We start from the raw sequence: 14117 nt of genomic DNA on the forward strand, positions 1-14117 counted from the left end.
ATTTCAGTTATAGAAGAACAAAAGGAAGAAGGGAAAAATAACCCCTCAAACTAGGGTTGGGGTTGGGTGGGGTGGGGCAAAAAAAAAAAATCTCACAAAGTAACTAAAAATTCATGAATATATAAATGACATTCATAGGTTCTTTTAATACTTATGGAATGCTATATAAGGTAACTGTGGAATGGTATTCTGAAACCAATCTCATTTTGAGGGGTACAGTCATTCCATTCTAATTCTAAAATTAAAAGCACTTATCCCACATGATGTGCGTTTCAGCGAGGCTGACAAGTAGACTTGGTTGTACTCGACAGTGTCACCTTAAAGCTCCATAAAAGATTCATGGCTGACCTGAACTGCAAAAGTTCAGAACTCACAATTCCACAGGTAGATAGCTATTCATGCTCATTGCTTGCAGAGAGCAAAGGATCCACTCGAGCTGTCCTAAAGTCACCTCAGCCTATAACAGTGTTCCCTGGAAACTTTGGCTAGTTTCCTTTGCTAAAGCATCTCCCTAAGCCTAACGTGTTTGGGACTCGCCGGGATAAGCCGGGATAAGCAAACAGCTTCCCCTGACACTAACATACATTCTACACCTTCAAGAGGGATGGACGTATGCAGCTTCCCCCAGGTCTCCTGTACTCCTGGAACAACCCTTGGAGTCCAGGATGCTTGCTTCCTGTGGAACACAATGTGTGACAGGCCAGGATGAAATAAATTTTTGAAAGTAGTGGTTCTCAAATTAGAGTAAGCATCAGAAACACACAGAGGTGTACTGAAGCAGAGACAGCACTCAGGGGTCCAGGGCAGGGCCTGGGAAACTGGATTCCAAAGAGTGAAGCAGATACTATCCGACCGTGGACCATACCTGGTGTGGCAATCATCAAGACCCTGACCCCCACACATCTCAGTGTCAGGATGTCCTCCTGTGACCTCAGGAAAGGTTGCATGGGACACTTGCCACAACCAAGTAGCTGGAGGCCAGAAAAGCCTAGTAATATCTTAAAAGGTCCCACATGTTGGCAGGTAGAGAGTGCCGCACTCCATTCCTGGCTCTGTTCCCACACACCCAGATGACCAGGTATAGCAACTGCATCTTACAAGAGGAATAATAGCAGCACCCTCTCAGAGGATCTGGGGGGACTTAAGAAATGTTTGCAAAAAAGCACCACCTAGCACAGAGTAGGTAGTGTCTGTTAATCAGAAGAATGTCAGTCACGGCAGGAAAATCCTGATGAATTTTCTGTCTTCTCCCACTGCTGAAATCTTTACAAAAGCACATTCTGGCAGCCAACAAAGAGAAAGAAGGCTAAAAATTCAGAAAACTGCAGCAAGAGGGGAAGTATATAAGTGGATTATGTAATTGAAAGTACCTAATTGTAAAAAAAAAAAAAAACCACCACCAACCCACAATCAAAGTAAGTTAATTATGCTGGTTTGAGATAGTGTTTAAATGTTAAATACGGTGATCTTTGAACACATTCCCTTCCTCATCCTACCAACCATTTTAATGCTGGTTAAATTTATCATCAAAAGAAGGAGAAAAAAAAATAATTCATCCACTCAAATACATATGAAGTACATCTAAAAAATTTAGCTGAGATAGTCCCAATCTTATAGAGTACCACAGTGGGGAAATTTCAAATGTGATCTTTAAAAAGGATGTATAATATTGATTAGTAGAAACACCCACACAATGAGAAATGAACACACATGCCCACATGTGTGTTTAGTTGTTGCCCTGTACAGTTGAGCCAACGAACTGCCTCTCGTAATTCAAAAACGAACCTGTAACAATTCATACATGTCCATGTTGGGAGCATGATCGGGCAAATCTCTTGTTGCCAAGTGTTGGTTTCCACAAGAACCCAAAAGACTGATGGGAGAGGCAGGACTTTCCCCAGCCCCTTATGTGATTCCCATTAGATGTGCTCTGGATGGCTCTGGAGACAGGACAGCATCTCTGAGACAGGTCGGCCTTCGTAGCAGATCTGATACACGGCAGTAAACAATGGGAACCTGAGTAAGAGGAAATGTGGAAAGGCAAGCTTAGGCCGTCTGGTTTACCTCCTAGAACAAATTTGTTTTTCTGTCCTGCTTACTAGCCTGCAGATCGATATGCCATTCTGGAAAACACAGTCCTCACTTTCCACATTGCTTTATTCTTTGGTCTCAAGAATGCAGAGCCCCTGCACTGCAGCTACAAGATCTCAGGACCATGAGACTTTTCTCTGCCTAACAAGCTGGGTTGTACTGTTGATAAGCAACTCACGTGGTTATCCTCCTGGGGTAAATGGTGGTCATTTACAGAAAAGAGTTGTAGCTCAGGATCTTGGCCCACATCTGGAGTGAGTCCAAGTTCCTGTCACTGTTTAAAGTTTATTCTCCAATCTTTTCAAATTGCAAGGAGATATTGTTCTCCCTTCTCCCCAAAGGATCATCCCAAGATGACAATGAGGCTGCCCACACATCACCATAAATAAATCAGGCCTGGAACACTCCTGCAAGAATCCAAGTGAGGACCCACAATTAGCCAAGCCCCGATCTCATGCTGGAAGCTTGATTTATTTTGCTGTTTCCTCCAAGATGTGAACACATATAAGTGAAAGTATGAAATGGATGAGGGCATAAAGGAGCAACCTAATAATCCTGTGGAAAAACTGGTTCTATTTACTTAAGAAAAGGTAACATGGGGCTGGGGATGTGGCTCAAGCGGTAGCGCGCTCGCCTGGCATGCGTGCGGCCCGGGTTCGATCCTCAGCACCACATACAAAGTTGTTGTGTCCGCCGAGAACTAAAAAAATAAATATTAAAAAATTCTCTCTCTCTCTCTCTCTCTCTCTCTCTCTCTCTCTCTCTCTCTCTCTCTCTCTCCTCTCTCTTAAAAAAAAAAAGAAAAGGTAACATCATCTCAGGGTGTGCATACGCATGCGCGCTCGCACACACACTCTCAGCTTCAAGTGAGCTTAACAGAATCAATAGAGTTTTAAAGGCCATTCTGAAAATTACCTGGCTAGAATCCTATAATGGCAATATTTAATTTAAGAAGAGCAAACAGTACTGGGGCATCACAGGTCCTTATGAGAGTCATTACTGTAGGTTTTGGAAGGTATGGAAGCCTGCGCTATTTTTTTGGAGTCAGGTAAACTTTGTCAAATCTGACTCTATAGCCTATGGACTCTGGGCAAGTTTCACAAACCCTGACTCAGTTTGCTCATCTGTAAAATGGAGCTGGAGACATAGGCCTATTGTAAGAATCAGGTGAGTTATTCACTGATGAATAAAGTGTTGTAGTTGGTGTCATAATTACAGGGAAGCACAGTAACTCAGCGAGATAAAGAGCTGTATGGCCAGTGGGGCCAGGCAGTGGTCCTGGAGAGGCTGGGCAGCTTATGTGCTACAGGACTTCCTCCCTCAGTCAGGTGGCCAATCAGCTGACCCTAGCTCAACCTTAACACAGGTCTGGCTGGAAGGGGAGGGGAGGAGGGAAGCAGGCAACCAGTCACAAGACAAGGACACTGCAAGGCTGTGCATGCACTTTCACATGGGTCCTTTCTGGTGGCACAATGCTGGGACAACTTGTCCTTCCATTTTTTCTGAATTCTTTGATATTTTATTCATATGACTGTATCTATCTTTGTCTATCTATATCCCATGATTATATTGATCTGTATCTATATATATAGTTGTTTTTTTTGTACTGGGGATTGAACCCAGTACAAATGGCTTAACCACTGAGCCATCTCCAGCCCTTTTTATATTTTAGTTAGAGACAGGGTCTTACTGAGTTGCTTAGGGCCTCCCTAAGTTGCTGAGTCTGGCTTTGAACTCACAATCCTCCGGCCTCAGGAGGATTGTGAGTTCAATTCCTGAGCTACTGCGATTACAGGCATGCACCACTACAACCAACTATCTATTTATTTTTTAAAACAAGTAATCATTGTTGAAAAATTTAAAACTTACGGCAGGCAGTTCTTTCTGATCACCCTGCAGGACAAACCAGAATCTAAACCTTCCTATTCTGTCCTATGCCTTATAGAATTGAGGTCTCGTGGAAGTTGAGTTGGTTTTGTGCGAACACTCATTTTGGGGGCAGGTAGGTGTTTCCTGCCCCCACACAAAGGACTAACTAATCCAGTACAGTCCTGGGTTCACTTGTCAAATGGGCTCATCTGCCAGGGGCTGGCTGTCATGAGAGCTAGTGTCACAGACCATGGGAGACTTACTTATCCATGAGTCCCTTCTGTTTGAGGATGCGGTATACTTCAGCAGAGGTCTGAGGTCCTTGGAGCTTCTGCCCATTCAGCATCTCCTTCTCCAATTCTTCAATGGTCTTAAAAGCAAAGGATTAAAAAAAAAAAAAAAAAAAAAAACTATGGCAAAGACTAGAGAGAATTAATTTCAAGAGGAGAGTGCGGAGGAGAGTTATCATCCCCTGCTGTAAGCCCAGAGAGACTCTCTTGGCTACAGGTGTCAAGTGACAGTGGCCAGGGCACACAGAATGCAGCAGGGGCTGACACAGCTTTCTGCAGGGTGGTGCGGGGAACCAGTGGGAGTGGGAGGACATGGAGGGGCTACCTTCCCGGTTCTGGCGAATGCCTCTGCCACCCTGCGGTTCCGCCCTCCGTAGCAGGTGGTTATCAGGTCGGCCACCCCGCAGCTCTCCAGGAAGGTGGCTGTGGACACCTGGCCCTTGCAGAAGATCCTGGCGAAAGCAATCATTTCCATGAGGCCGAGGCGGATGACGGCGGCTTTGGTGTTGTCTCCACAGAGAAGGCCATCGCAGAACCCAGCTCCCACGGCGACAATGTTCTGCAAAGGACACAACAAAGCCAGGCTGCTGTTAGTATATCCCTGCAGATGAGGCTGCACAGGGGGACAGTGGAGACCCTGGATCCACCTCAAAATGCTCAGCCCTGCTTCTCCTGCACAAAGGGTGAGGGGAGGGTGAAGGAGGAAACAGCAGCTTCTATATCCCCCTTACAGGACAAGGAGCCCACAGGTGGGGACGAAGCGCAGTCAGTAGTATCCATCAGGCAGAAATCAGAATGGTTGAGAGCAGTCTGTGCTTAAAGTCTGTTTGACAAACTACTTGGCCTTTTGAGTTCTTTTTATTAAAACTGAATGCTTTATCCAATTATCACACACAGAAAAGTGTACAAATCCTATGTGTATAATTTGACGAATTTTCACAAACTGGACACACCATCTAGCCAGACCCTGATCCAGAATCAGTGCAACCTGAGCCATAGAGAGAGCCCTCTGCCAGCTCTCCTCCACTCTTACTTCTCACAGCATTGACTCCTGTTACCTGTCTTTTTATTCTATGAGCTGGGTATAGTAGTGAACACGGGTAACCCCAGTGGCTAGGGAGGCTGAGGCAGGAGGAGCCCAAGTTCAGAGCCAGCCTTAGCAACTTAGCAAGGCCCTAAGCAACTTATCCAGACTCGGTCTCAAAATGTTTAAAAAAGGGCTGGGATGTGGCTCAGTGGTTAAGCACCCCTGGTACCAATAAAAAAATAAATAAGTTTAAAACTGTTCTATGAATGGAATCATATAGAATCCAGTCTTGTACATCTGGATTCATTGTCTCAATTCCGCACCACGGTTGTGAAATTCATTCATATTTTCACATAGCATACTTATCTTAATTGTTACATCACATTCCATTGTTTGAGAGTACTGTAATTTATTCTTTCTTCTGTCAGTGGGCACTGGAGTAAGTTGCAGCTTGGGGCCATTACAAGTGTTGCCACTAGGGACACACACTGTGGTACGCATCCTTTGGTAGCTACACACAGGAATTCTCTTGGTATGGCATGGAAATCGACCAGGTCCACATAAGTGGAGCTGGAGTTTCGGTGTTTTGTTTCATTTAATAATCTCTAAACAAAGACTCATGTAACATTCGATCTCTGCATGCCTGACAGACACAGGACAAATCAGACACAAGCCCTCCTCTTCCAAAGTTGATAATCTGGTTTGGGGGTTGGCAACCTAAGAGCCAACTGCTAGTGTTTTGTTTTTGTTTTAAGTTTTTCAATTTTTTTTTTTAGTTGTAGATGGACAAAATACCTTTATTTTATTTTTATGTGGTGCTGAGGATCCAACCCAGTGCCTCACATATGCAAGGCAAACACTCTGCCATAGAGCTACAACCCCAGCCCTAACTGCTAGTGTTTGCAAACACTGATCCCCAGGCAACACAGTCACCCCCCTCATCCACACACTGCCTGTGGTTGTTTGTGCTGCCAGAGCACATGCGAAGTCACGACAGAGCCCCAGAGACCAAGGTCCACAACGCTTAGACATCTTCTATCTGGCCCTTATGGAAAATGTTTGCCAACCCTTGACAACACAGGAAAAATACCGCATGTGCAAAGTCTCGCTCCCTGGCTCCCAGCCCCACCCACTTTCCTACTTCCTTTTTCCTTGCCAGGAAAAGACAAGCATTTTTGACTCTATCTAACTGCACTCGTGTTTCTCAGTAATTCCTCATGATTATTTAGGTATTTGTGCCTTAGGAGATCTTAAAATATAAGGCAAGCTGGGTGTTCAGTGGTGCTGTCTGCAATCGCTGCTACTCAGGAGGCTAAAGCAAGAGAACTGTAAGTTTGAGGTCAGCCGCAGCAATTTATCGAGAGACCCTATCTCAAAATGAAAAGGGTTGGGGATATAGCTCAGTGGTAGGGCAGTTGCCCAGCATGCGGGCACCCAGTACTGCAGACAAAACGAATCAACCGAAAACAAAAACTACGAAGTAAGTTGCTAACTAAAGGAAAATAAATAAAAATGTGTGCTTTTTTTTCCTTCAAAGAACCTATATTTTATTAACAAAAGAATACTTTTTTTTTTTTTTAATTTGGGGATTGAACCCAGGAGGTGCTTTACCCGTGAACTACATCCCTGGCCCTTTTTATTTTTTATTTTGGGATAGAGTCTTGCTAAGTTCCTTGGGACCTTGATAAGTTGCTGAGGCTGGCCTCGAACTTGCAATGCTTTTGCCTCAGCCTCTGAATTTACTGGGATTACAGGTGTGTGCCACTGGACCTGGTAAAAATAACATTTTCTTAAACACGTGACCCATTGATTCTGAGTGATGAGGTGAAAAATGGGGAGAACTAAAGCACTTGTAGCCTACCCCGGGGCTGCAGGCAGTGGGAGAACACTGGAGCAATGAGGTGACACTAGGACAGGCAGGGGCACTCACAGCAGAAGCTCCAAGGCCAGTGTGGATAGGCAGGCCCAATGGCTTTATTAAAGTTATCAAGGCAATGGGCTGAGGCTTAGGATAGGGGTAGTTAGCCTAGTGGTTAGACCACAGAAACTATTCTGAGATGCTTCCTGCACCACATCTCAATCACTGGAACCCATTCTGTCACGGATATCTGACAAACCCACCCTAGGAAACATTGATGGGCTGAATGGAAGGTAGGAGAGACTTCATCTAACCCAGGGCTCCTGCAGACAGGAGGGCAGGGGAATTATTTATGGAGTGCCTACAGCGAGCTGCACCGGGCCCTTTGCCTGCAGTCTCATCTTAACTTCCCTGATGACTCTGAAGTGTGTACCTATCCTCCTCCCATTTCCTGTCTGCCACAACCCAGGCTCAGAGAGGCTCCCTAGCTTGCCCAGAATACCTCCCTGGCAAGAGAAGGAGTCAGAGCACGCTCCAGGGACCTGGTCCACTCTGTCCCCTCTGCCTCACTGCTTCCACAGCGTGGGACACTCCCTCCTTCCAGGGTCAGAGAGACCTTTCTCCCCCTCTGCACTTCCGTGTCTAGGGGGAGTTGCCCCCGCACCCTGCTTAGGACACCTCAGGAGAAAAGACCAGGAAAAACAGAAAGAATGGCAACTGCTAACCTTACTGACGTGTTAGAGCTTCCCACATTATTAACCCCTCTAAATCTAACAGCCCTGCAAGACAGGTCCTATTATCATGCTCAGTGAGAGCTGAAGCAACTGAGGCCCATGGCAAGCAGCTATCAGGAGGAGACACAGGAGATGCCCTGCCCAGGAGCCAGTGAGTGAAAGGAACAGAGAGGCCACCTAGGAGTTCAGGTAAGAACTTTCTAACAGGAAGAGCTGGCCCACTCAACCGAAAAGACTTGGCAGGAGTCTCCATCACTGGGAGAGCTCTTTCCAAGCAGCATTGTATGGGCAGACGCTGAGCCCAACCAGTCTAACCGCACTAGGAGAACAAGCAGATGAGGGGACCTGGGGGCCTGCAGCCCCTCTGTGACCCCTTCACCACAGGGCACATGGGTCTGGACCATCTAGAAGATTCCACTAGATAACTAACCTTCCCATCAAGGGAAGCAGGGGACCTGGGCTCCCACCCACTTTAATTGCTTTATGAGGCCTCTTGAAATCTTTGCCCTCTCCCTCCACCACTTATCACAAGAAAAATAAACACACTGAACCAGTGAGAGCAGGTGTTTGAATAGCATGAGAGCAGATGTCCTCCAAGATCGTTCAGCTGTGAAAGTTATCATTACCCACTGTGCATTTAAATCTGCTTTAAACTATCGGCTGCTAAAAATACCAGGACTTTCAGAAGACAGACGGGCTGAAGCCCGTCTCTGTTTCCTGGGTTTTGGCAGAACTCGGGCAATCATTCACCTTGAAGTGCAGTTTTTGCAATTCTGAATTGGGGTAGGTTGGACAGGCCCTGGGCTCTCTTCCATGGCCATCGTCCCACAAAAAAAAATGGAAAACCAGAGAGCTGGTCAGATGCCTGCAGCTTTGCAGACACTCTCCCACCTAGGAAGAATCACACCACGGAAAGCCGGATCAGTATCCACTATTTTCTGTAAGTCCAACAATCCATCTGATTCTTCCTGAGGCTAGTTCCTGAAGCACTTGACCTCCGGAGGACCCCACTGGCAGAGTGTGGGCTTATTAAACGCAAGCTGCTTTCAGGTTGGGCCCTGTATAAGGCAGCCAGGCCAAGGTGTCAAGGAAGGCCAAGGTTAGCCCCATGCTTAGCCAGGGCCAAGGCAAGCATCCTGAGATGAAGCTGCCTTAGCTAGAGAAGCAGTGTCCAAGAGAAGTTTCAGCAATGACATCACGTTTTATATCTGCTCTACCCAATACAGTCACCACTAGCCACGCGGGGCCACTGAGCCTTTTAAGTGGAGGAATGAGGATGGTGAGCCGCTGTTGGAGTTCTGAGTGCAGTGCACCCCCACAGAAGGAAGGCCAGAGATATAGTTGCAACTCACAGAGACTTGTGCCCAGTCTAAGGTGGCTGGAGAAGTTCCAGGGCACCTCATTAGCTGCAGCTCCTGGGCTGAGTAGAGATCATCTCCCAGAGAAGGAATGTTATGGGGTTGGCTATCAACATCAGGCCTTCCATGCTCGGTGGGGCACGGACTGATGTGGACGAGACCTATGTTTGGGAGACATGGGCCATGGCATCGCCTCAGAACAGGTCCTGTGGTGCTCGTATGCACACTCTGCCGTGAACAGCTCTGTAATGCGGACAGGAAGTTCAAATCCCTGCCAAGCACCTGCACCTGGAGCTCGTTCAAGCTGTCTTGCCACTGTACCCTGAGAATTCAGAGGAGTTGTAGCTGATGACAACCCAGGTCACGCAGAAGGGCTTCACCTGTAACATGGTGCTGGACCCCCCCACAGCGCCAAAGCAGAAGGTTCTACCGCTGCCTATTTCTGGGCCTTCACCCTTTCTGCCCGAGGAGCTGAATGGAGATGGAGGCCAGGGGAGGATGGCAGGCAGTGGGTGGTGAAAAGGAGTCCAGAGTAGGTGCTAGACAGGGAACTCCAAGGCAAGGAAGGCACACCTGACAGCTGTCAGCCACCAGCAAAAGCCCTGCTGCAAGGCAGTACCCGGGCCAGAGGGACCGCTGACCACACAGCTGTGACCCCTGCCATCCAGCCCAGGAACTCGCCTCTGGGTAGTTTTCTATACCGAATGCTTACTTCCTCAGCTGACAAAATAATATTTTACCACTAGGCAAGTGCATCTTAATTACTTGTTAAAATTTTATTTTGCAACAGGGTCTTGCTAAGTTCCCCAGGTTGCTCTCCAGCCTCAGTTTCCTCAGTTAGCTGGGAATATAGGTATGCATCCATATGCCTTGCCAAAAGCACTTTCTTCACCAAAAAAATAAAAAAGAAAAGCTACGACAGCATCTTTATTTGTTCTAAAAGCAACAAATAAGTTGCTTTCTGTGGAAAGAATTATTACTACTTAATTTGAATATAAACCTAAATCTCCACATACGGCTAGCAGCCACGCTGTTGAACTGTGCAGATTTTGCTCATTCACACAAAGGCCTGGCTGGGTCTAGAGGGCCCTGACTGGAGACCAGGCACAAGGCCGAGGACGGTGCGTCATGGCCAGTGCCCTGGAGCAACCTCCATGCCCCACAGTCAGAACCACAGAAGAGCCACAAGGAGGAACCCACGAATCCGTGGCACAGTTGGCTGGCTTATCCCAATCTATTCTCTTCTTCCAGAGTAACAGAGTCACCCTTTTAGAACATGAAGACAAAGGCCATACGCCAGGGAGGCTGAAAGAGCCTGGGTCCCTTAGGATTCTATGGAGAGAGCTGGTCATGTGAATTCTAGATGTTTATATTAAGAAAGAAAGAAAACCTTCTACCTTGCTCAGCCACTATTATTTTGCGTCTTTTATAAGTTTCATCTGCGTCCTGATAAAGCGGCTACACACTTTGAGTTTTGTACTTCTCTGTATTAGTACTTCTTATAATTTACACCCCACGAAAAGAAGAAGAATAAATACTGTATGACTCAATTTATAAAAATTCTAGAAAATGTAAAACTATAGTGTATAAAAGCAGATTAGTGGTGCCTGGCGGGAAGTGTGGCAGTGGGAACTACACATGGTATTGTCTGGGGTGAATGGAAATGCTCTGTTGTGTACAAATCTAACATAAAAATAGTCAGGAGAGGCCATGGTTTTGGACTGATCTCCTGCACTAGGTCCCCAAAGACCAGAGCAAACCTAAACAGAGTCACTCATGCTAAATGCCACTTCATCAAACTGAAACAAAAAGTTTCCCCCCTGAAAACAGGGGATTTCTCAGCTTTAACTTTTTTCTGGGGGGGGGGTGTGGTAACCAGGGATTGAACCCAGAGGCATTTAACCATTGAACCACATCCCCGGCCCTTTTTACATTTTTAATTTTTTTTTTTATTTTGAGACAGGGTCTCACTAAGTTGCTTAGAGCCTCATTAAGTTGCAAGGGTTGGTTTTGAACCTGTGATCCTCCTGCCTCAGCCTCCCAAGCCGTTGGGATTACAGGCATGTGCCATCATACCTGGCCTCTGCTTTGACTCTTAAGAAACCTGAAGTCACCTGATGTTAACCAATCAGGTTTCTCTCTGTTGATCTATTTTTTTTTTTTTGACCTATAAAACGCACTGTCCTGCCTCTGGAATCTCTCATGGTATTTTGTCGAATGGAGGCTGCCCATATTCATGAATCACAAAAGAAAGCCAATTAGACCTATAACTAAATTTGTTGTCATTTTGTCTTTTGATAATATTTACTGTCAAAACAAATGCCATTTATATAAAGTTAATTAAAACAAAAAAAGAATATGTTCTGGGGCTGGGGTTGTGGCTCAGCGGTAGAGCACTTGCCTCTCATGTGTGAGACTCTGGGTTTGATCCTCAGCACCACATAAAAATAAACAAAATAAAGATATTGTATAACTAAAAAAATTTTAAAAAAGAATATGTTCTTTTCTGATTAAAAGATTAACATAGCTCAGAGGTGAAAGATATTCTGAAGGTAGTAAGATGCATTGGTATAAAATGATTATGCATAACCCCCTTGAACTTTCTTTTCATTTTATCCACATAGGGAGTGCTTTTAACGTTTCTATTTTTATTTTTCAGTAAGTTAAATGACCTCAAGGTTTTGTGTACAAAAATGATTAGGTACTGCCGGGTCCAATGGTACACATATGTAATTCCAGCTACTCAGAAGACTGAAGCAGGGGGATTTCAACTTTCTTCTCTCTACCTATCTGTTGTATGAGACAGAATGAATACGACTACTTTCATCATCAGGAAAACCCAAGAGAACTATTTGCACAATAAGAGCAACACATGGTCATCATTTTGCTTTGGCACGTTCTGATGGAGGAGGGCTTCATTTTATTTACAGTCCTTAGATACGAATCAGAAAAGTCAAGTTGTACATAGTAACCAGAGAACACAGGACTACGGTTCTCAAAACCTATGTTGACTCCAACTGTGCCAATATTTGCCACCCTCCAGTCATTCACTCCTTGGATCTTGATCTCCTTATCTGTATGACACAATGGTTAGACGCAATAACTGCCAGAGGATCTATTTTTCATTAAAAAAAAAAAAAACAAACAACTTTAATGTAGGACCATAGGAATGAGGGTAGCTAATCTCCTTTCAAAGAGTACGACAGGAACACCAGTAAGTGGCCCTCAAGCTCTGCCTGCCTCCACCCCATCAATCACCTTCTGTCATGGTAACAAGAACAAATCCACTTATAGGCTTCCTGCCAGGAAAAATGAAAAGGCATTCTAAGTTCACACACAAGGCCAGCAAGGCCTCCCATTAGCAGAAGCTTTTCCAGAACCCTCAATCTAGAATCTTTTCATCCAGCACTCTTTGTACTGATTAGGATTTCACAGCTTCTCCATTGACCACCAAAAACATCCAGTCACTCAAAAACAGCTCTGGAACTCTGGCCAGTGCTGAGTAATTAGGCATTCACGATGCCCCCTGCTGCTGTCAAGTGGTCATTAGCTTAATGGGGGACTATTAAAAACACATAAAAATCCCAAGCAACAAAAATAAACAAAGCATCTGAAGCCAGCATCTTAAATGCATAACAGGGACTGCACATAATGGGAAGAATATCCACACATTCATTTAGAAATATGGACACATTTAGAAATGTGTAAGTGTGCTGCCTGGGAGCCCAAGTCTGTAATTGGTTTTAATGTTTTAAATGCTCATTGGATATCATGACGATGCAGACACACACAATATTCATTCTAGAAAGAAAGAGACGACTTGGAAGCAAGCTGGGCATGGTAGTGCACACCTCTAATCCCAGCAACCAGGGAGGCTGAGGCATGAGAATGGCAAGTTTGAGTCCAGCCTCAGCAACCTGGGGAGACCCATGTGTCCAAAAAATAAAAAAGAAAGAAAAAATCCTGGAAGGATTGGTGATGTAGCTCGGTGGTAGAGTGACCTCTGGGTTCAATCAATTACCAGTACTGCAAGAAAAAGAAAAAAAAAAAGTGAACCAAATAGGGTTCATACTGAGAACTCTTTTTTTTTTTTTTTTCCTTTTTCTTTTGGTATAACCTGAAGTGTTAGCTGACTCCTAGCTGTTTCCTAAGGTCAGGACAGAGAGAGATCATGACCTAGGTTTCAAAGGCAGTAGTGGGCTAGTCGGGAGCCCAGGTGTGGACATTTTTTCCTTTACCTTTTTTTACTTAAAAATTATTGTGGACTGAACTTCTGCACTAGGCCCCACAGACCAGGCCAAACTAAAATGGAAATCCTGTTTCACAACAAAAAGGGCTGGGGATGTGTTAAATGCCACATCAAACTGAAACTTGAAGGAGAGAGATCCCAAAACAGACCCATTTTTCTCCCACTGAAAATACGAGGAAGCCATCTCTGTTTTAAAACTTACAAAAAGAAACCTAAAGTAACCTGATGTTGTTCAACCTAACTTTTTTCCTATTGTTCTGTATCCACCTTACAAAAGCCCACTGTTCCACCGTGGCTCCGTGGGAGCACTTGCTATTTTGTAGAATATTGTTGGCTGCCCCAATGCATGACTCAAACATAACCCCATGGGTCTATCACTGAATTTGTTGTAATTTTTGTCTCTAACACTCCCTAGTCACTGGCCAATTGAGGTTGTTTCTTTAACCGGGATCTTTTCTCTCGCAAGAGCAATGATAAAACTATTCTGAGAAAAAAACTTCTCAATAGCAGACTATTTTTTTCTCCCTTGGAAAAGAACAACCAGCCAAACCACCAAACCAGTAGAGCCCAGAATTCAGGGGAGCAAGTTCCATTTCCTGCTTAAGGTAACAGGCAAAACAGAGGAATGAATAGAATCACCT

The 14117-nt window shown here is 45.1% G+C and overlaps 1 protein-coding gene across 2 annotated transcripts in view; it reads right to left on the minus strand.

The window, feature by feature from the left end:
• Window positions 1-1727: 1727 nt before the first annotated feature.
• Window positions 1728-14117, minus strand: part of GPD1L (glycerol-3-phosphate dehydrogenase 1 like) — a 50496-nt gene continuing 38106 nt past the window's right edge. For both annotated transcript variants that reach the window (XM_081284011.1, XM_081284012.1), the window contains exons 6-8: window positions 4576-4809; window positions 4224-4330; window positions 1728-2016 (exon numbers count right to left, since the gene is read on the minus strand). In XM_081284011.1, the coding sequence (XP_081140137.1) occupies window positions 1920-2016; window positions 4224-4330; window positions 4576-4809 (438 nt within the window). In that variant the 3' untranslated portion in view covers window positions 1728-1919. The remainder of the gene's footprint in view (window positions 2017-4223; window positions 4331-4575; window positions 4810-14117) is intronic.

Source organism: Spermophilus citellus, assembly GCF_964194105.1.
Source record: "Spermophilus citellus genome assembly, chromosome: 3".
Taxonomy (NCBI): domain Eukaryota; kingdom Metazoa; phylum Chordata; class Mammalia; order Rodentia; family Sciuridae; genus Spermophilus; species Spermophilus citellus.